Source organism: Gasterosteus aculeatus, chromosome 11 (genome assembly GCF_964276395.1).
Source record: "Gasterosteus aculeatus chromosome 11, fGasAcu3.hap1.1, whole genome shotgun sequence".
Lineage (NCBI taxonomy): Eukaryota > Metazoa > Chordata > Actinopteri > Perciformes > Gasterosteidae > Gasterosteus > Gasterosteus aculeatus.
In genome coordinates, this window is record NC_135699.1 from 4,105,614 (window position 1) to 4,128,402 (window position 22,789).

Genomic DNA, 22,789 nt, shown 5'->3' on the forward strand with positions numbered 1-22,789 from the left:
TTTATTCCGTCGCTGACTGCTGACTCGTCATTCACAGTGATCGACATCGCTTCAGCAAAAGATAATGACCTAAAACGATACATTTGGGCATTCGCTGTGGATGATAAGTTAAGGTTCAGTCAGGATGTGAGAAGAACAAATCGCTGTGTTCATTGTCTTTGCCCCCCACGTTGACTGTAATTGAGTTTCGGAGGGGTAGAGGGAGACACCTGCACTCTATTGAGGGCATTTATGTCTATGTGTTTGGTCTATCCATTCATCCAAGTACCGACGTAGACATGGTCTTCCTGCAGGGCACCCATAAAGCCCCCCCCTCCACCCTGGACACCGTCTCCCACCTCACCTAAAAAAGAGTTAACACCTGCAGCGGGAGGTGGCAGTGTGAGTCTGACCCAGCTTCGCCTCGACCGGCTCCGCGGCCCAACACAGCCACCGTCCATTGTTCTTTAGTTTATTAGTTTCCACCTACGTTTAAATAGCTTCATACAGTGAAGATCAGAAGCCGAAGCCTCTATAAGAGGGTTGAAAATGACACTTCCTACAGCATATCAGAGGTAACGTTTTCACTGTGGATTCATGGTTCAATTATTTTAAGTTGCCTAATCAGTCTATAACTCGATTGGACCACTTCAACTTCCCAAACATGAATAATGCTTTAAAAATGCAGATCCTTACATCTGAGGATCCAAACTATTAATCGATCAGTTACCTAAATAGATTCATATTATTCATTTGGTTAATAACTTAAATGAATGGACTGATTATCTTGGCAATCCTCTCTAGTGTTAATTAACGAATTCCTGTGCGTAATGATTCCATTCATCTGCGAAGCTGCTGCGCTGCCAAAGGAGCCGAAGAATGACAGAATGAACCACTGCTGTGAACTGTCCCCAAAAGAGATGAACAACATGTTGGCATCCAGCCCTGCAACCGTAGCAGCGTGCAGCAGGGAGGCCTGGGGCCCCCCCACTGCGGGATGACCGGGGGGGGGGGGAGAAGAAAGAGATGGAGAAGAGATGATGCTGACAGACGACCAAAGCATTGAGATCAAAAGTGATTGAGACAAGAAAAGGGAGGGGAAATAAAAGGGTGTAAAAAAAAGGAACGTCTCCTTTCCGATCGCCTTGAGGGAGAAGCGAGAGATCTGGATGAACAAAAGATGAGAGGAGGAAGGGAGGAAAGGATGGGACGAGACGGAGACCAAAAGCGGGATGAAAGACGCTGGTGAAGAAGATGAAAAAAAAGCACGAGGAGAAAGATGGTGATGATGAAGATGACAGTTTTTATCAAAGAGATGTATGACGGCCAGCGGACAATCTGTATCCTGATTACAGTGTAATCCCATGATCACACACACACACACACACACACACACAGAGCGGGTTTTAGGCCTCGGACTGGACCCAGCGGGGCTGAATCAAAATATGAATCGCGGATCCAGAAATTTCCTGGTAGTGTGTGCTTGTTGCTATGGCAATGGGAAAAAGAAGGGAGAGAGAGAGAGAGAGAGAGAGCAGGAAAGATGGAAGGAGGGATAAAACACTAAAGACTAGAACCGTGGAACCAGGAACCAGCCAAACAGACACACACAATCATATGGAAAACACATGTTCCACATGTGTTGAACAGCTGCATACGACCGGACAATTAGCAAGCACACAAAAACAAAGATGCTAATTGGCTCGTGGGAGGGAGGTGGGGGTGAGGCGTGGGGGGGGTGGGGGGCGCTGTTTCTCCGCCCGGCCTGAAGTAACACATCAAAGGGTAAGTCAAACGTGGAGGTTGGTGTGTGCATAACCACATACGTGCCCCTCGTGCCCCTTGAGGGACTTGTTTGTGAGAAAGGTCGTAACTCTCCTCCCCCTGCAGGCCGCGTTGTTGACTTTGCTCAGACCCCGGATTCATGCTTTCACCAACTTAGTGTTCTTACATGTTAACATTTGTGAGTCGCCATTCATTTGTACCCAGATCCTCCCTCTCGTGTCACTTCTGGTTGAAGAAAACCCCCCAAAATGGCGTCGAAGTCGAGACATCACATGGCAGAGACGTCGCCATGACTATGTCCACTTCGTCCTACGTCTAATCAGGCAGCTTGGCCGTAGAAATGATGGGAGGAGGTCAGACATCATGCAAAGACCCGGTAGACCATTTGGACTTACAGTCAACACAGTATGGACCGTGATTGAAGGACAGATGTTGGACCATCGTGGTGGCTCATCTGGATGGCTGGTGTCCTCTAATGGAATCAAGTTACACTTTTTCCGTGTTCGACCTCTCTCCCTTATGCTTTATTTCCGCTGTTTTAAAGTGAAGGAGGCAGCTGAAGCTTAAGTGGAAGCATCCAGAATCTCTTTTCCTGTTGTCAGCTTGGGGCCGTGAGGGTCTTCGCCCAGTTCGACGTAACTAATCAGTCTCACCGGCTCCAGACTGATTCATTAGGCGGGGACAGACAAACGGGGGCCGGGGGGTTTGGGGGGGTGTGAGCTGGAGAGAGGATGAAACAGAGACGTACAGAGAGAAGAAGATGGAAAATGATAGACCCTTGAGGGATTTCTGCTCATCTGCCACATACGGGACACCAAATGTCTTTTTCAAGCTTGTCCTTTTGACCCGCTATTGTTTGTCATTATTTAATCAGAATCTCACAAGAACTCACTAGAACAAAAGCATGGGGTTTTAATGGGGCATTGGGGCACTGGGGGCAATGGAGGGAGGCAACATATCCTCATATAAAGACCTTTTCATATGAGGATATGTTTGTATGAACTATTATATACTATAAAAAAGTCGCTCATCATTTGAAAGTCCAGTTCAAAAGTCCAGCAACAAGGATGATTTCTAATGTTGTCTTTTCAAAGTAAACTTCCTTATTCAGGACAAAACCAAAAAACGCTGATGCTTACGCGTAACAATCTTAGCGTGTTGCTATGCTAACATTTGCTAGTGTGTGTGTGTGTGATGGATCACGTGGCTCAGCATGAGGTTTGTGGTGACAAACAGAGATGTTTCAGTTTAAAGACACAGAAACGGACCCGCTAAGAAACACCAGGGGCCGGATTCGCTCTGAATAAAAGGTTCCCTTTTCTCTCCATCGTTTAGTTCCTTCTTTTCCTTTGGGAGGACGGAGGCTTCACTCTCACTCAAGCTTTCCCGGCTGCTCCGAGGAGGATCGGTTTTCAGGCGGTCTGAAAGTCCTCCGGTCAAAAGTTGACTGATCATCTTCAACCGTCGGTCCTCACATATTTTGGAAGACTTTAAGCTTCCTGGAAAATAAATCTGACCCAGATATCTGCCTCCAAAGCGGCAGGGGAGGCGCCGAAAAGAGTACAGGAGGAAAGTGTGAAATATTTATGAGCTAGTTGTAAAGCATCCCTTCATGCCCACGGCCTTAACGATGACTACTGTCATGAACAATAATGAAATTAAGAATCTTTATCACATGTTTTATCAAACCAATAGTCCAATGCTTAAATACATTTACGGTCATAATCAAGTAAAAATGAAATGGTTTTCATTTTGCATCATTTCCTTGAATAAACTATTTGTCTATCCACTATTGGATTGAATCAGCCTTTCCTTCACACCTTTATGGACTCACAGCAAACCTGTTGGAGCCCGCGGTGAAGCAACAAGGACACGACCCCCCACCGGCTTCCCCCCTTTTCATTTATTTATAACCGCAGCCAAGCAACAAAAAACAGCAGCAAAAGCTGTCTGCCAGACTTGGGTTTTTTTTCCTGGGGAACAAAATGTTTCTCTAGATGAGGGCTGATTGTGGATAATGAAAAAATGCTTAATAGAGAATTAACTGAAATTCCTTGCAGGGTCCGTTTAGAAGGATCAGTAGCAGGAACAGCTGTCGCTACAAACACACCCGCTGCAACGATGCTGCACGCTGAAGGCAAGACGGTTCGAGCCAGAGACTAGAAAGTCATTATTACTGGAAAATCTTCAAAACAGTGAACCCAAAAATCATATCTGGGGAAGAATTGGGCTTAATGGCCTTTCATAAGTGGTCTGGTAAGAGCGGGATTGGGGTCACACACACACACACACACACACACACACACACACACAGAAGTCAGCTGCTCATCATTGGCGTGTAAACCTAGCTTGCTGCCCCGCATCCACACGAGCATCACGCCCGTCGTTCCGTGCCTCCGTCAGTAGCAGCAGCCCGCTATCAGAGTGGGAGGGGCTTACACTCTCTAGCCGCCAGGAATGTCGCCCACGATGGCGTTAGCCAAATACAGCGGTCAGTGAGGACGTTTTTTGCTGGTAATGTAGGAGACATTTTCTCTGGACAAACACAAGTAATTGAACAACATGAGCTGTGCCGGGCCATCGTGCGTTCTTCATGTGTGCGTCTGTCCACACATAATCTTGCACACTGACGGGTCATGTGACTCGCTCGCTCTAACCAGCTGCAAGTGATCAACAGCTGCTTCGGTAGCAAAAAGAGCATTTTCCAGCGACCGGCTGCAGCTAAAAATAATCCTTACCAAGTGCAGGACACATTTCGGCCTCCGTCGTGGTTCAACAATTGGCATCCACACCAATGTTTGGTCTGCTTTTTTCTTTTTTTTTTAGTGGCCCCTGGCGAAGCACCGACATTCATTCACAAAGTCCCCGGGCGGTGCTGAATGTATTCACTGTGGGAGCAGGGCGGAGCATTTCTAATGCCGAGCACAGTGCCACCTTGTCCCGACCCTGTTAGCGTACGTTTAGGAGTAAGTTAAACAAATCTAAAGGGGAAAAAAGTATCATTTCCTGCCTTTATTAGCTGCTCCAAACTTTCATTTGAGGCGGTACGAATACGCTGGAGGTTATGAATTCAGGGCGTGAGTGGAAAGATCCCGCCAGGCACAGTGGCACTCTGCAGCAGCTGCTGAGGACACACACACGCACACACACACACACCTCTGCAAGCTAACACACACCTACACACGCCTCCAGCTACGTGCGTTACGTAAAGAAACTCGTGTGACAAAACTCAGCTGTCTGTTTCTTTTCTCACATCTTTGAGAATCAGAGCTTGTGTCAGAAGAGGATGTTGTTGGTGTGTGCATGTGTGTGTGTGTGTGTGTGTGTGTGTGTGTCTGTGTGTGTCTGTGGGTTGCATGACAACTTTTGTGCCATGTCTACAATGCTTAATTTCAACCTTCATACGCACACACCCACACACCCACACACACCCACACACACACACACACACACACACACACACACACACACACACACACGGATAACAGGAATTCCAACACAGTCTGTACCTCTCTGTGCCGGTCTTCAGTTGTGGAGGAGTTGCTTGTGTGTGTGTGTGTGTGCGTGTGCATAAGCCGGTACAGTAGGTGGTTAATGGCACCTCTAGAATCGGTGCTGATGGAGCGCCGGGGGTCCCGCCCCGCTGCCCTTCTCATTTTGCGGGTGGTCTTCATATCCAGACTAAAGCACCTCCCCTCTCATCCTCTTAATCTGCTCTCCAGCTGCAGTAGAAAAGAATGGAACAGATGTGCGGCTTTCGCCTCATACGACACGTCGTACCGTTTATGCTCCACTGCTGCTTCCCCTGTGCTGATGCCAGTACCACTACCAGTACTAGTCAATACGTCAACTGTACTTCATTCTATATTAATATGACCGGAAGATGTTTTTTGTTTCTGTCTAGTTGTGTCCTTTCTTCAAATTGTGTCTTATTTCTTTTCCTTTCATATCAACGCGTTCCCATCTAATCCTTTCCTCTGTATCCTTCCTTTTCTGTCCCTTTCCCTCTTTGCCGTCCTTTTCCCTTCCTTCATCTTTTCTTTGCTCTCCTCTCCCTCATTCTGAACTTGCCACTGACCCGTTGAACTGTGTGGTTTTTGTTTTTGGTGCAGTGCATTGTGCGGGGAGGGAGGAGGGGGGTCTTGATGTGAGCGCAGCGTGGAATAAAGCAGAGGTGGAAACGACTCGATTGCCTTGTTCCATCGCCTCCTTCTTTCTGCCGCCCCTCCTCCACCTGCACCACCCGGCCTCAGGCTGGGCGAGATGGAGAGAATCGAATACACCCCCATGTCGGTGCTTTCACGGAATATTAAGAAATATGATTGGTTTAAATGAAAATTCTCAGTAATGTGTCTAAAGGGGGGAGGGTGTAAGGAAAATAGTGAATTACATCAGTGAACTGGGGGAAGAGTTAAGACAATTATGCCACATCCTCTCTCTCCCTCTCTCTCCCTCTCTCTCTTTCTCTCACATATCTACCAATGAAGCATCACAGTGGGTCCAATCAACATAATAGAACTATCATGGGTCGGATTATGGATTATCTGTTATTCCGAAATAAAAACACATTACACGAGTAGATTTGAAGGCAATTCCATCAAAACCACAACGAATCGCGCAGACGTTATCTCCCACAATGCAATAGTGCGTGCACTAAATAGTACAGGCACCCGGCCACTAAGAGACGCGGCGCGTCTCCGTGCGGTTGGGACGGCCCAGTTAGCCAACACGAAGACTTCCTCCCTGCTCCTTTGTGAATGTGCACTGGCTCGGATGCAATCATCTGCTCCACTCCTGTGCCAGCCTCGCGCATCCGCGCAGGGGGGAGGGGGAGGGTGAGGGTGAGGGAGGGAGGGGGAGGGAATGCAGAATGCTCTGTGGACGTCAGTAGCTCTGCTTCTCTCTGGGGGGGATCAAAAAACAAGAGAGAAAGGGAAGGAGGAGAGTCCCGCTCTCTGGCGGCGTCGCAAATGTCGCGCCGGAGGTCGGATCCCAAGTCGTTTTGTTGATGTAACACACACACACACACACACACACACAAACAAACACACACAAACAGCACACAAACAGCACACAATAAACTAACTAGGTAGAGATTACACGCACACACCGAGAAAGGGCCCCGTCAACAAACACCGACCTCAGGTCACACTCGTGGTCTGCTCCGTGCTCTCACACACACACACACACACACACACCGGTGCCATGTGCGGGGGGGGGGGGGCGCCGAGCGACAGCAAAGCGACGTTGACTCTCCAGATGGTGCCAGATGTGTCTGTGTGGGGAATGTGTGCAGAGTAAACTGTATGTCTGGCGTGATGAGGAGAAGAGGAGTTGCAGCAGGGAGGCCCCCCCCCCTCCCCCCCCTATTGTACCTTCTCCGTTAGGTACATAGCGCCGAGTGCTAGATGACAAACAGGTGTGAGTAACCCTCTCTCCTCTCCTCCCCCGTCATTGCCGCCTCGCTGGCTTCTTCGATCGCCCCCCGCTTGCTTTTTTGTTGTTTCTTGCTGAATAGAACGACCCTCAATCCGCCTCACGTATTAAAAGAAGTGTCCTGTAGACGTAACCCTCCCCCTCCCCCCCTCACCCACCTCACACACAACACGTTAGCTTTTAAGGACCACATGGCTTCATTTGCATTTCACGTCCACTAATGAAATTTCACAGAGCACGTTAAACAGTTTTGTACGGCACGCGGCTCTTCATCGGTGATGAAGGCGGGTCTTTGTAGTTGACTGACAGGAACTGATAGGGAGAGAGAGGGAGGGAGGCGCTGCAAACAGAGCGAAGCGAGGGGAGACCTTTGGTCTTGTGTTTGAACACCTTCAGTTATGGGACGGCCGTCGGCGGTGAGGACGCTCGCTGAAGAGAGAGCGCTCATTGGGGGGATAATGGCAGCTCAAATAAACAGCTCAGGGACATTTGAAACCACAGCGATGCAGCAAAGACAATGATGATCATTCAGCTTAGGTGGGTTACACCCTCTGTGTTACCCTCAAAAAGAATACCGAACTTCTACACACCGGCAGTCTCAAACACCAAAACGAATACATAAACGAAACAGCAACAACAATACGACATGCACATGAATCAAGTGGGAGCCGTGCCTTCACAATTGTACGTGTATCTGTTTTCCACCACATCGAGTCCTCGGGTTTGTCATTCTACACGTGCTACTTCACTGGTGTCCACTAGGGGCGCTGCTGCTGCACGATGGAGCACAGAAGCACGCTTTCTCTCTCTTTACCAACCTGCCCGCCCACCCACCCGCCTACACACAGGCCTTCAAGCTCAGCACAATATAGTCCACCTATGTGGATGCCGTTGAGAAGATGTGCATGTGTGTGTATGATTTCATGACCAATATGAACCGACCGCACTAATTTATGTGTCTTTGACATACAAAGAGAAGAAAAAGGAGAAGAGATTATGCGTGAAGTTATAGGTCCTTCACAGGTGTGTCAGGGGTCTCATTAGCCAGGACCATCCAAAACATCATCCAACACATTTCAGTGAGAGGAAGCCGGGCCTTTAAAGGTCAAAGAGCAGCGTTGTCAGCGTTCTTCTTTTCGCTTTCACTGCACGCAACAAAACCACGATTCTGGGCCATCAGACGTCCTCCTCGACCCCCGGACAGCTCATTCAAATCGCTTCATTCAAACGAGTCCCGCCTGCTCCGCCGCTGTGGAGCCGGACCCCCTGGAACCGCCGACAGAACCGCTATCGCGCTCGCATCACCTGCTCTACCTTCATCTTCATGTCAACATGGCCGCCTAGCTCATGACCAACCAGCGAGTGGGGGGGGGGCGTCGGGGTGATAGCCCCCACCCCCTCACTCTGCTGCCCACTCTGAAGCACAGCAGAGTGGAGCACTGATGGACGATTGCCGCACGCAAACACGCGCAGGCGATGGTGTAATCTGTGCCCCGCCATTGCACGTGACGTTGAACCCTGCCGAAAGCGAGGCCACTGGCATCGTTTCTCACTGGAGAGAACCGTTAAACCCCCCCCCCCCCCCCCCCAAAAAACCCCCACCAGGCTCTGGATCCCTCCCACTCTCTTCTCTGCTGCAGTGCTCGGACAGGGGTCTCTATGGGCTGTCAGCCCCCAATCACACCACTAATCCTCCCTGATACACACCGTCGCATACGACCCCTCCTCTCTACTTCTCACTCTATCACACACACACACACACACACACACACACACACACAGTTACACACTTCATCATCATATTAGGCCTAATACTGCAAGCTAAGAGGCAACGATATGTAAGAAGCATGTTACTACCTGTGAACCATCTGGGGCAGGTTTTTATATATTTCTTTCCTATGAGGAGGATTCCATGTCTTACTTGCTTTCCCGGGCCGAGGCCTCTGCAGCAGCTTCTGCACGGTGAGCAGGTCCTCGGTCTTCACCGCCTGCAGCAGTTCCTGGTCCTTCCCCATCTTCCGCTCGGAGGCCGCTCTCTACTCCCGCAGCATCCTCCGAAACACTGCCTCCGCACGCTGCCGGACAGCCTCCGTCCTCCTCCCCCCTCTCCCCCTCCCCCCCCCCCCTGGTCCCTGACTTCAGACGAGACCCCGCTAGAGCTCCGGCATGCGCCGGGGGCGAGAGAGCGAGGGGAGGAAAGACTGGGCGGGAATGGAGGGATGCTCTCGGGTTCTCCCGCCCCTGGCAAGTGCACCGCCGCCGGTTTGGCGACTGGACCGGGGGGGGGGCTACCGGGGGGCTACCGGGGGCTACCGGGCCGCTCGAGATCCCCGTATCAGCGCGCAGGCGTCGCGTGCGTCGAATTTAAAGGGTACGGATGAGAGGCTCCCCGGTTCCACGGTCCGCTCGCGCTCCTCGTCCGCTAAACGGTCTTCCTTGCATCTGCGCCATCCCCCCCGCTCCCCCCCCCGGAAAAACACAACGAACAGCCGAACGTAAAAAGAAGCGGACAGATGTGAGCGGGCTCGCGAGCAGATGATAGCGGATCGTGCGCGTGCGTTTAGGACACGGGTGCGCGCGGCGTCCGTCTTCCGAGGTGACGCCGCTCACGTGCGCTCTGCGTCGTAAACACAGTCCACGGCCGCTGCCATCCCTCCGCGTGCACTCGGGCTCTGTATTTGGTTTTCTCCGCGTGGGGCGGGGGACGGGCGGGAGGGGGGTGAGAGAGGGGAGGAGGGGGGCTCGTACGCGCACCCGCGCGCTCTACAGCTGGCTCGGCTCACACCGCTAAAAGGCTCATGCTGCAACTTGGGGGCGGACCAGGAGCGCGGGGCTGTCCCGCCTCCTTTCCTCATCTCCTTGTTATTGTTCCTGTGGCCCTTTTTCTCGCCTCCTTTCCTCATCTCCTTATTATTGTTCCTATGGCCCTTTCTCTCGCCTCCTTTCCTCATCTCCTTGTTATTGTTCCTATGGCCCTTTCTCTCACCTCCTTTCCTCATCTCCTTGTTATTGTTCCTATGGCCCATTATTTTGCCTCCTTTCCTCATCTCCTTGTTTTTGTTCCTATGGCCCTTTCTCTCGCCTCCTTTCCTCATCTCCTTGTTATTGTTCCTATGGCCCATTATTTCGCCTCCTTTCCTCATCTCCTTGTTATTGTTCCTATTACCCTTTCTCTCGCCTCCTTTCCTCATCTCCTTGTTATTGTTCCTATGGCCCTTTCTCTCGCCTCCTTTCCTCATCTCCTTGTTATTGTTCCTATGGCCCATTATTTCGCCTCCTTTTCTCTCGCCTCCCTTTTCTGTCCCCCCCCAATATACAGCCTAAAATATGTAAAATATATGTTCTCCTTTTATGAACCCTCTCAATGGATCGGTGTATTGTTATATCTTATTTATTTTCAATTTACTTCCTTTGTTAAGAAAAACACAAGAGTGTGAATCCTAATTGTACACTTGTGTGATTTAGTTTGAAACCAACTCGCGTCGTTCTGCGTTGTCATGGTTACCTATCACTTTTTTGTCAGTCAGTTGAGAGCAAAGAAAGTAACGTTAGTTAACTTGTTGGAGAGGAGGTAGAGTAATGATAGTAACCGAAAGTAACTTGATACCGAAATAAATGTGTAAGCAAATAGTAGCCTCGTAAAAGCAGAATATTAAATGATAGATCATGAAGGTCAGTCGTTCTGATAAAATGACATGTGGTTACAGAGACAAGGAGAGGGACAGACACGCCGAACTCACCTAAACAAAGTGGACGAGCAGTCACCGCCCCTGAGAAACTACACTATTCCTTTAGATGTGAATACAGATGGTCAATGTAGTCCTCAAAACTATGTTCTAAATTTGCGAATTTTCATTTACAAATATAGAATTGTAGGCAATGCACTAAACAAAAAAAATGATGAGGAAGGGTATTCATTTGGACCCCCCAATGTCTACACCGTGGTTACGCCCTTGCATACGCACGTCAATCATGCTAGCATTTGATAATTAGCAATTAATACACAAAGTGAGATTCGTGGGAATGTCATTGGCTGTGCAGGTTTTTGAATAAAAAGGTTTCGAAGAACTGAAATTTGCATGTCTGAGTGGTTATAAGTGCTATGCTTTGTTTACAGCTATAGAATGAATGCTAACGTCATATTATAGACTGTATAAGACGTGGACGGAGTCATCGTGTTGTCACCCATTGATTTGTGGACTGCTGTTTTCAAGCCTTGAGTTCAGAGTTTTGGCCTTTGCCATCTTATACGGGCCGTTGCCGTCTTTGTTTTTTGCAACCAATGGACAGAAGTTACAATATTGGGAATAGAGGAGACCGACGTTAGATGCGGCTTTGGTAGACCTGTCAATCACAGCATCGCGGTCCTGAAGCATGCTCTGCTTCCTTGTCTTTTCAGCGGTCCCCCACCACCGGGCAACGGACCTCCTGGAAGAGACTGAGCCTCGGCCTTCATGTCTCAAACTTGGAAGAAAAGAACATCAGCCAACAAAGAGGTGCTCAACAAATGACACAAAGCCGATATTGTTTGGCAGCCTGATTGGTGGATGTCTTACATGAGCCTACATCAAGCTACTTTTAAACTTTTGTGCTGAAAAAGGATTCCGCCGTAGTCCTAAAATAAAATGGTAGTCTTTACACATTTGAATGTCTTTCGGTGATTAGTTCTGTTGCTTGTCACCTGTCGTAATTATGTAATTATTGTATTTAAAGTGACACTTCAACATCTGCTACCAATCTGCTCAACCTGAGCGAATGAAAGAATTTAAGATTAGATTTCTACATAACATATCAGATTATATTTCATATTTAATGTCTATTTTATTTTTACAATCGAGTCCCTCTACAAACGTGTATAGTTTGCATATCCCAGACAAGTAGAGAAGGAAGAGCACAAAACAGTGTTTTTGACCTCAACTTTTATCCAGCCGGTCTTCTTTCTCTGTAAAACCACGGCTCTCCTCTCCATTGTGTTTGTATGTTTGTGTGCGTGTGTTTGTGCATGTACGTGTGGGCAGCGAGCAGTGCTTGCATGCCGCTCTCTGCCTCCTCCACATATCCAGTGCCTTATGTAAGAATACTGAGGAGTAGCTCATATGGTAGTGAGAGCGTATTTATAAATATGTCCCTCTGTTAAAGCAAAAGAAGCTCACTCGCCTGTAAAAATCTCAACCAAAATTGTACGTTCTGAGGGTTCGAGAGAAAAAGGTGCACGCCATGTTCACGTGCACACATACAACATTTCCACCTGATCAAACAAACAGGCAACAAGGCTGAGATCTTTTGAGATAAAGCCAACCTGCAACGCTTTAAATGACGAGTGCAAATGCACAACTATGAAAATGCTTTAATAGACACATTGTATGTAACATTGTCATACTTCATTAAGATTGATCAATAACACCTCTTTCCGTTTCCCATCAAAAGCAACTCTTTCTGGAGTGATTGGTCCTGATTGCATGTTGGTATGTAATTGATAAGGAGTTTTAATAATTAGTGTGTGCAGTGAAAGGAAATAGTAGTAACAATACACCTGAAACCACGTTCATTTCAAACTTGAGAGTCCCTCTTTCTAACAAGAGTTGAGATGAGCTGATGATGAGCTGAGATGATGCAGCTTGAGGCATCCAGAGCTACACACTGCCACCAAGTGGCTTGTTCGGTCCGTGTACGTTTTGATAGTCCCTTTTACCGTAAAAAAACAGTAAACGAAAACACTCGTTTTCTCGTTTTTCGTTTACATTGCTCCACCCACAAGACTCAACCAAATGATTAATCATGCCGCAAAAATGATCAAAAGTTTTACAGTAAAGATGAATCGGAAATTCATCAGAGAACCACTTTCAGAGACAGGCTGGTGTCTGACCTGAGTGGGACAGATGACGAGTCTCCAGGAACCTCAGACGCTGCTGAGAACCACAAGAATGTCCCATCAGGCGGCCAGACTGATGCCACATAAATAAGAATTGAATGTTTAACAATAATTTTCTCTTGGAAATAAAATGTCTCTGTGCAATCGAGAAGCTGCCCTAAAATCTGGCTTTGAGGTGGAACTAACATGGACACAATCAGTGATAACTTAAGGCAAATCTGACGGCAATAAAACTGAAGTAATTGTAATTGTGACACAGACCAACATTAGATATTCTCATCCTTTGACCTCTACGGGTTACATTCAGTATTGAAGTGTGACAAATAATGATGATATTTAAAGAAACCAAAAGTCCAACATTAAATACATCTGTAATAACCTTCATAAATAACGCAAACACAGTTAAATATAAGTAAATCTATGGTTTAAATACATGTTCGCACGTTTACTGTGCGTCTCCTTGAACTGTCTCTGCGCTGCCTTCACTGACACAATGCGAGGAAGATAAATATCTGATCCAAGAGCAACGAGTGTGCGTGTTGTCAACTACTGGTGCTAACACATCCCGTCGGTCCAGGACTATTTATTTATATCCATTGATTAACTTTTAACCGCTGGCATCGCAGACGGATTTCTAGCATACACAGGTTCCATTGCGTTGACTCTTACTGTGAAAATCGACGTACTTCCGGTTTAGTGGCTCCGGTTCGTATTTTCGTTTTATGGGCAAAACCGCAAAAGGGATTAACGGAGTAAAAAGTTGTGACTTTGTGTCGTTTTTTGGTTCTGAACGAAAAACGAGAAAACGACTGTCCACTTCCGTTTTACCGTTTTGGATTTAAAACGAGTGTTTTCGTTTTCTCGTTTTTACGGTAAAAGGGACTATCAAAACGTACACGGACCACGGTCCATCATGTATTTACGGGTTTCTACAGAGCACGTAAATGCACCACAGAGTCGCCCCTTCTCCGCGTCCCCGTCTCTGATTGGCCGAGCCGCACATCCATCACGGGGTCGCACGCAGTCGGACTGAGGGGTTGAAAAGGGCAGGAGCCTCGTATATTCAAATACTATCGGTTGCAGATTGTAACCCGACATAACACGCAAACTGGTGAGTATTACCGCGTTTTGTTTTTGTAAATAGTCGTTATTAGATTTTTGTAATATGACCGCCTTGCTTTCTGATGCATGACAAATCAATGCGCGCATTCAAGAGCTTTGCACGGCAAGATTATTCCCCGCGAGCTATCGCGTTAGTACTTGCGTGTTACCGTTAGCTAACGTTATCTCGTGGTGTTACAACCCAACGTGGGACATTAGCTGACGTTACTTTATCCCCAAAAGTAGTCTGCTCGGATACAACGCTGACGCGGTGGTTGCGGAACGGCCCTTAGCAACGGTAACGGGTCAAACCCGAGGTTATTCAGCTAGCTTAGCAACACGAGGAAGCTAATGTGGCGACTGTTGATAGTAGGAAGGAACGATGCGTTCCTCCTGTTCAGATCACGAGTGAGCCCATTAAATGCCATTGACCCCTGAATGACACCTCACACTTCTACGAGACATGTTTAATACAGTATAGTAAGGCTAATTTATTGATTACCCGTCCAGTTATCGCCTATATATTGTGGTTGCACATTGCTGCATGACATCTGCCTTTTGTTTGTTCCACTAACCCTCTTATTATTAAGTGTACAGCACTAAAACCTGTTGCCCTTCTAAAGTAGCCTGTATATTAACATCTTAAGTAATGAATAAGACGTTTTTAAAATGGAGTGCTCTAAAAAGTTTGTGAACGCTTTTAAAATGAAGAGACTAGATTTAGAACTCTAGTTAGAGCCGCTTGAAGCAATTCCAACGAGAGAAGCTACCTCAGAAGGTTAAGTTCTTCTGCTGTAGCGGAGAGAGTCGCCAAATGTAGCGGCAACGTGCACAGTGACCGCTCGCTCCCGGCTCCACGCAGACCGCGGGGACGCGCAATGAGCGCACCGGCAGCGTGCGCGCAGGTAGGAGGGAAGGTAGGAAGGTGGATAGGATGGATGGACTGCCTCAATAGTCGTGGGAGAACAATCCTTAATAAATTATTTTTTTTGTCTGATATTGAATCAATGTAATAAACTAATAACGCGTTTTGAAAGACTATTGAGTGACTGTAGAGTATTTTATCTGGTCCTCTACAGGATTAGGACAAGGCACGCGCTCTGTTAGGGAGGGAAATGTTGAACTCCATAACTCTTGATTTTGAAAAGCTTCTTCAAAGATTGGGATGTTATCCCGCTCTGTTTCATTCAAAACGAGAAGATACAGCTGCAGCAATGTTTGTGGAGACGATGCTGTGACTCTATCCAGCTGGAGGATGCCGCCTGGCCGTGAACCGGAAGTTCATGAAGAAAGTCCCATTAATCACATTCTGATGTATTTTACGTGAACAAGAACGTTGTGCCTCAGTTTGTGTTTGTTTGTAACTCCAACACAGCCAAAGATCCCAAGATGCGGTGTGAGAATACGGAGGTATTTAAGTAGTAATTATGCTTTCATCTGGAAAAAAACCCTGCTTTTATGTATAAGAAAGTGCTTCGGGGACTAACTAAAGGTCCCGTTCCTCGGCTGCAGGACGAGCTCAGCGCAGCGTGGGTGCCCAGGGATCCACTGCCTGAGTGCGGGGAGATCAGCATCCAAGACCCCGTCGACATGAACCACACCAAGGGCGGCCTGGTCATCTTCACCGCCAACTCGCACCCCTCCAGCCGCGAGATGGGCAAGAGGATCTCCGAGTGAGTCAGAGGGAATTTCATTGTTTCTGCTACAAGTAATCTACCAAAGCGACGCTATTTCCACCGTCAGCATCTGTCAGCAGTTTGATTTAATTTAGCAAATTCCCACCATGCTATTAGTAGTTTTTATTTAAATTCTATTTGGGATTGTATCGACTCAATAGTAGAAGTTAAAGTCGTGTGTGTGTGTGTGTGTGTGTGTGTGTGTTAAATAAATAACACGTTAAATGCTTTAAATAACAATAACAATGCTATAAGAAAGTACTTAGATATTAAATACTATATAGTACTCTAACCAGACATGAAACTAGCTAATTTACTAATGGAGTTCAGGGGTCAAGTAACTCTACATGAGCAGTTCCAGAAGAACCCCAAGCGGTTTTAATTTGTAAATGCCGAAGAGCGATTAAGTCCTCGAGCCAAAAATGACCCAAACCCCGAGTACAGCAGCGCTTTCTCTCCTTCTGTTCAACGGGAAACGACACCCAGCGTCTCGTAGCGAGTTGCAACAGCGGCTGTGTTTCATGGCGTTTATGTGTAACCGGAACATTCCCCAACAGTCGGGGGCACTGACGGGGACACTGACATTCCGTGTGAGCAGCTAACCGGCTGTAGCAGCAAACGTGTGTTTTCCATCGTAGATAATCGACGCCTGCTTTCTCCCAGCATTCCTTCGCTCTGCACAATGTAAACATACAAGCGTCCTCTTGACTCCTCCTCCTCTTTACTCCAGGCGGTTGGGGGTGGAGCTTGGCAAGGTGCAGGTGTACCAGGAGTCTAACAGAGGTGATTATTATTACTATTGTTCTCATTCTATTAAGAGAGCCTGTTATTGTGCCAGATGTTATCTGTCAAAAGAGACATTAAGAGACTTTCACTTCTTTTTTCTTCTTCACAAACTGGACGTAAGCTTTTATTTTTATTAGGATTGTTTCCTAATCTCGTTCCCTGGGAGGCACATTTCTGGAATGCTTGTATTTACAGCCCGGGGCGCATGGGAGGCACCGGGGGGGGGGGGGGGGGGGGGCTCTCATGTGAGGTGGGTTTCGCTCTCGCTGCTCCCGCCGTTCTCACGCTCCTTGTCTTTTGTTGTTTCCATAGAAACGCGGGTGCAGGTCCAAGAGTCGGTGCGAGGCAAAGATGTCTTCGTGATCCAAACGGTGTCCAAGTAAGGGAGGACCTCTGAAACGTGTCCCTGACACTACCGTGTCCCCCACCCTGACCCCCCCCCCTGCCCCTTCTCTCCCCTCCGCCCTCAGGGATGTGAACACCACCATCATGGAGATGCTGATCCTGGTGTACGCCTGCAGGACGTCCTGCGCCAGGAGCATCACAGGCGTCCTCCCCTACTTCCCCTACAGCAAGCAGTGCAAGATGAGGAAGAGGGGCTCCATCGTCTCCAAACTCATCGCCTCCATGATGTGTAAAGCTGGTAGGTGGGGGTGAGGGGGTGGGGAAGAGAAACCAGGGTGAAGTAGAACTTGCTCACGAGGCTGCTGACCTGCGTCCATCTTTTCTAAACGTGGTTGTTAAACACACCTGCAAGCATGACGCTTCGTGGCAATCTTCGCTATTTTGAACTCCGAATACCGTAGGTGGTTAAAATTTTAGCATTGACAGCGCGGAGCTGACTGTGTTGTGTAGGTCTCACCCACCTGATCACCATGGACCTCCATCAGAAAGAGATCCAAGGCTTCTTCAACATCCCAGTGGACAATCTGAGAGCGTCCCCCTTCCTGCTGCAGTACATACAGGAAGAGGTAACGCAAACTCTGCTCTGCGGTCTGTTTACAGTTTGTAGTTTACTAAATGGAACTCGTGCTGTTTTGAAGAGGACTTGAAACTAAAGATCGAGAACATTAACTCATGTTTCTGAGGAAATGAAGCAAGTTGGAATCTGTCATTTTCTCAGAGACTTCTAACAAACTAAACCGCCGCGGATGGACATTAGCGAGGATGCTAATTGAAGTCCCTTTTGCATTGGCTTTATTTTTCATAACCACAGGTTTGAAAGGCTTTTTTTAACCCTGCATCGGTCAAGAGGACAATAATCACTAGAGCTGAAATAAATCCTGTGGTTAACCCAAGCGTTTAGTTATTGACATATAGTGAGTCAGTAAATACCTCGTGTGAAATTTGAAGCCTTTATCTGACCTTTTCAAAAAGGTGGTAGCAAAGACGCTAACTTCCTGTTGTGCCTGCAAATCCTCATCCCCCTGAACAACGGTGGGAGATTGGCCATCACATGGTTTTAACCAAAGGTCCTGGCTTTTAGACGAGCCGGCTTCCCCTCTGGCATGTGATCATAGTGGTAAAACATCATTTATCTTCTTTCCCGTGCAAGAAATAAACAGAGAAAGACCACTTTGTTTCGGAGACAGCATTCTTTATTCCCGATTGTCTGGTCAAATCTTCCATCACAATCGGCATCCTCACCTGTGGGGAAGACGTATGCAGAGAGACACCGTCCATCGTATTCTAATCTGACATTAAACGTCGTATTGTCCTTTCCCTCCAGATCCCCGACTATAGAAATGCTGTGATCGTGGCCAAATCCCCAGCCTCTGCCAAAAGGTACAGTCAACCCCCCCCCCCCCCCCCCCCTCACTCGCTGGTTATAAACTCCCTTTACGGCTTTGAATCATTTCATTATTGAGTTATTCATGAACCTTCCCGGAGGAAGTTATGTTCCTTTGCGCTTGAACCATGGACGCAAAGCTGCAAGTTTACACATTTGTGGCGGGACGCTGTGCTTTGTATCTACGCATGTGTCTCGTTTTCTGTTGCCGTGGTTTCTGAACTGTCCTCCCCGGTGTGGCTGCATCAGGGCTCAGTCGTTTGCCGAGCGGCTGCGTCTGGGCCTCGCGGTGATCCACGGCGAGGCCCAGGACGCCGAGTCGGACCAGGTGGACGGGCGTCACTCGCCGCCCACCGTCAAGACCACCGGAGCCATTCACCCCAGCATGGAGATCCCACGTAACGCACGCCGCCGCCACCACAAATCCTGTAACCGCCGTGTGACGGAACAGGCTTTTGATTCTCTTTTTTTGGGGGGGTGGGGCTTCATTTCCAGTGTTGATCCCCAAAGAGAAGCCGCCCATCACCGTGGTAGGAGACGTCGGAGGACGCATCGCCATCATAGTGGTGAGGCCACCCGCTTTTGCTTTGGATACGAGACTCTCCGGAAGGAGACGCAGTGAACTCTGGGAAAGAGGAGCTGAGGGCACAAATCTTTACACTATTTGTTATTGCATTACACACGGCTGGACCAAACGATAGAGATTAAGTTATTCATTAAGTTTGTTTTTTCATTATTGATGTAGAGCAGCAGTTCCCAAACTCAGGAATGCCGCGGCCCAATTTGAAATATGAAAATCTTTCGCGGCCCACCCGAACCTTTAATCACAACTCTGATCAAAACATAATAATTAAATGACCTTTTAGAATTTAACCAAAATCAAACATCCGCGAGTAAAAGTCCGTCTCGCGAGGTATTTGCTCGCTTGCGAAACGTGAACCGCCCCCCCTCGCCATCCACGCCTTAAATCTTCGGCTGCTTTTAGAATAACTTATTTTCCCCGTTAAGACGGTTCAGCTACTGTAGAGAAAAGGGCGCCGTCTCTCGCTCTTTAATCTCATGAAGTGCTCGGCAAGAACGACAGCTTTGTTTCTCCGACGCGCCCTGAAACAAGCTCATATCTCACGCGCTTGAGCTCCGCTCAGCATCTCGCCGTCGTAGACCGAGCTTTGGCATGTTTGGCAGAGCGCCTTGAGCGCCGTGTACAACCAGTATGGATTAACCAATTGATCCATATATATAAGGCGCTCCGGATTATAAGGCACTGTCGTTTTTTGAGGAAGTTAAAGCCTTTTAAGTGTGCCTTGGAGTGCGGAAAATGCGGTATATTTACTTAAATACTACAAGACGGCGCCCCGTTGTTGAACGACAGGCGGACAAGAGCAGCCGTTTTGAGCGCGAGCCTTATTGTTTTATTAATCTGTTCGTTTAAATTGTTTGTGCTTCATCAATTAATGTTGCACATAACTAATGTGCCGCATCATAAATAATTTTATATTAATTTCAAACTTTTAAAAATTGAAACTTAAACTTTATTTATTTATTGTAAATGACCTCTCGCGGCCCACCAGGGAGCCGGGGCCCACACTTTGGGAATCGCTGATGTAGAACATGAGATCCAATTAAAGTTCTCCTTCAGCTCTATTCAATGCATTTAGGCGTTAGCACTTAAAATATTCAGGGGTTGCCGTTCTACTCTGGCCTGCAGTCGCATCATTCAGGATTCCCCTTTTTCTTTTCCTAAAGCCTGTTCCTGCAGGGATAAAGGCACTGCAGTGAAAACATCTGGATTGCCCTCATGGCCGGCTGGTTGATTTAATATCCACCAGTTTCTTTCTTACAATCAAAGCATTAAGCGTTTGTCTCTCTGTTCATTTAATTGATGGCTATTAAGGCTCAGAGGCTTGTTCAGTTTGTATCAACGACATTAAAAACAGTCTGAGGATGTTTTTAGAGTTTTTCACTGAAGGGCGTGTTTGAGACGGGTCCGTTTGTCCCACAGGACGACATCATCGACGACGTTGACAGTTTTGTGGCGGCAGCGGAGACGCTGAAGGAACGGGGCGCCTACAAGATCTTCGTCATGGCAACGCACGGCATCCTCTCCTTGGATGCCCCCAGGTTCATAGAAGAGTCGGCCATCGACGAGGTAAGTGTGAACTCTGACCCTCGTACTGCTCGATTCCCCCGCCCACCCCCTTCAATTAACATATCTGCCTTCATCCTCATCATCGTCGCCTTCCTCCAGGTGGTGGTGACCAACACGATTCCTCACGAGCTCCAGAAGCTCCAGTGTCCGAAGATCAAGACGGTGGACATCAGCATGATCCTGTCGGAGGCCATCCGCCGCATCCACAACGGAGAGTCCATGTCCTACCTGTTCCGCAACATCGGCATGGACGACTGAGCGCCACGCACGCACACACACACAGACACAGACACACACTCTCAAACACTATTTGCCTTATGTTTCTTTTACAAACATAGAGGTGAATGTCTAACACTGAAATCGCTACACACGCATAATGAAAATATATCCATGTCCTGCTCGTATGATGAACATAAACACAAAGCCCGAGTGCAGCTTAAAGGGTTACTTTAGATTTTATTGGAGAGTTTTTTTGTGAGGTTGCACGTGGCACTCCAACAGACGTGAGTAGGAAAGCGATGCACTGCTGTGAGGGGGGCAGTAAAGTGGATGCTACGATCCTAAAATGTATGTGCTTGAATACAAAACGTTTACGCTCTATTCAGATCACATTTACCGCCAAATTAATTTCTGACCAAACTGAAGCCGCTAACTACGCGGTCTTCAAAGCCACGGCCATGCTTATGGTGAACAGAGCGTAGATGCTGAAGGAGTCAAGAGGTGAGACTATTGTACACCCCAACTGACTGATTCTTGCCCCCGGCCACAGCAGAGCATTGCTTTAATTCTGTACTGGGACCACGGTGTGTCTCTCCAAACCGACCGACACACCTCATATAATCTTACTTAAAAAAAAAAAAATCAGAACCCTCCATCAACATATAAGATTGAAAGCAGACACACAGACCTTTGCCCTCACAGGACGGCTGCCTGTCTCCCTCTGCTCATGACAAACTAAACACACACCTCAGTCTCTTCTTTTTACTGTCCTCTTCTTTAAAATGTTCTCTCCTCACAAATTAATGTCCATCATAATGTAACATTTGTTAGCATTGAAGCCCCCCCCTGCTCCCTGGCAGTAAATTGTCTTTCTTACTAACTGCATTAGAAACAGTGCCTTCTACCTGACACGCTCCAAACACACAGGCCTTCACTTCTCAGACATACAAACCTGTTTTTATTGTATTGATCCAGAAAGGTGCAGTTTCCCAGCTAATTAACCTGCGCAGGTAATCAGAGGACACGATTAACCCCCTTCCTGTTCATCCATGTGGTCCAGAATGTGGTACTGATGTAGTTAAGTAGACTGCTTCTAGCTGGCCGTGGTTGCCATAGCAGATGCTAATGCTGCTAATCTGGTGTCAAATCTACTCATTGCTAAAATTGAACTGGAATATCCACAGGAAATTATAACTGGTCAATTAGGCATTCCAGACATTGTATTTTTTTCTTTCTTTTACGGCGTTCCATGAGTCATCCGTATAACATTGTGCCATGATTTTATATTTGTTCATGTCACAAATTGCCCCTCCAGCCCGACGGATCTGGGCAGTTTTACACTCCGGTTAAGAGCTGAAGGTACTTCTTAATTATGAGTTAAGATTATACCGGAGGAGACTGAAATTTGCTCGAACACACCCGCAGTTAAACTTTGGAGAGTAGAGAAATCATTTTTTTCTTCTGACGAGCAGAACTTGACTGAAGCAGGTCTTTGTCACTTTACGAGAAATGTTTTGTATTTATTTTCAACAATTATGAATAAATAATGACCAATGAAAGTAGTGACTGTTTTTTCTAGATTTATAAATCTGGTATGTGCTTTCTCGGTAAAACACGCTTTTGTTTTGGCAGGTGCCCCATTAGCATGTTAGCATGCTAACGGGAGGTTTAACTTACCATTGAAAATAAATTAATTGTTAAATGTCAAACTAGTGTTTAGCAACTTCAACAAAAAACGGTTGGTGGTTTAAAGCAGGGGTGTCAAGCATACGGCCGGATGACCTTGTAAGTAAATTTGATTTCTATTAAAGTAGCTGCTATTCCTAAAAAGTCCCGCGGGGGGGTCGCACTCTGCGAGTGGGCGCATGCGTCAGACCAGGGGCCTCATTTATAAAACCTTGCGTAGGATTTGCGCCAGAAGTGGCGTACGGATGAAACGTAGGACGTGCGTACGCACAGAAATATTCAGTTATAAAACCGTGCGCACGCACGTCCTA

The 22,789-nt window shown here is 47.4% G+C and overlaps 2 protein-coding genes across 14 annotated transcripts in view; one reads left to right on the top strand and one right to left on the bottom strand.

The window, feature by feature from the left end:
• Positions 1-9,989, bottom strand: part of caskin1 (CASK interacting protein 1) — a 62,072-nt gene extending 52,083 nt beyond the window's left edge. For all 11 annotated transcript variants that reach the window (XM_078084488.1, XM_078084487.1, XM_078084486.1 and 8 more), the window contains exon 1: positions 9,122-9,989. In XM_078084488.1, coding sequence (XP_077940614.1) covers positions 9,122-9,215 — 94 coding nt within the window. In that variant the 5' untranslated portion in view covers positions 9,216-9,989. The remainder of the gene's footprint in view (positions 1-9,121) is intronic.
• A 4,042-nt stretch (positions 9,990-14,031) lies between these two features.
• prpsap2 (phosphoribosyl pyrophosphate synthetase-associated protein 2) lies at positions 14,032-22,351 on the top strand. 3 transcript variants are annotated; one of them, XM_040190343.2, is made up of 12 exons: positions 14,032-14,183; positions 15,549-15,583; positions 15,686-15,846; positions 16,580-16,632; positions 16,948-17,014; positions 17,106-17,278; positions 17,491-17,606; positions 18,365-18,420; positions 18,674-18,822; positions 18,920-18,990; positions 20,427-20,573; positions 20,673-22,351. In XM_040190343.2, the coding sequence occupies exons 2-12, from the start codon at positions 15,563-15,565 to the stop codon at positions 20,829-20,831; spliced, it is 1,173 nt and encodes a 390-aa protein (XP_040046277.1). In that variant the 5' UTR covers positions 14,032-14,183; positions 15,549-15,562; the 3' UTR covers positions 20,832-22,351. The 3 variants fall into 3 exon arrangements, with proteins under 3 accessions (XP_040046277.1, XP_040046278.1, XP_077940616.1); XM_040190344.2 differs by lacking the exon at positions 15,549-15,583 and having other exon boundaries at positions 14,076-14,183; XM_078084490.1 differs by lacking the exon at positions 14,032-14,183 and having other exon boundaries at positions 15,425-15,583.
• The last annotated feature ends 438 nt before the right edge of the window (positions 22,352-22,789 follow it).

Coding starts and splice junctions, on each gene's coding strand:
- prpsap2 (XM_040190343.2), top strand. CDS start 15,563: ATGCGGTGTGAGAATACGGAG. Junction 15,847..16,579: donor ATGGGCAAGAGGATCTCCGA/GTGAGTCAGAGG, acceptor TCTTTACTCCAG/GCGGTTGGGGGTGGAGCTTG. Junction 17,279..17,490: donor CTCCATGATGTGTAAAGCTG/GTAGGTGGGGGT, acceptor TGTGTTGTGTAG/GTCTCACCCACCTGATCACC.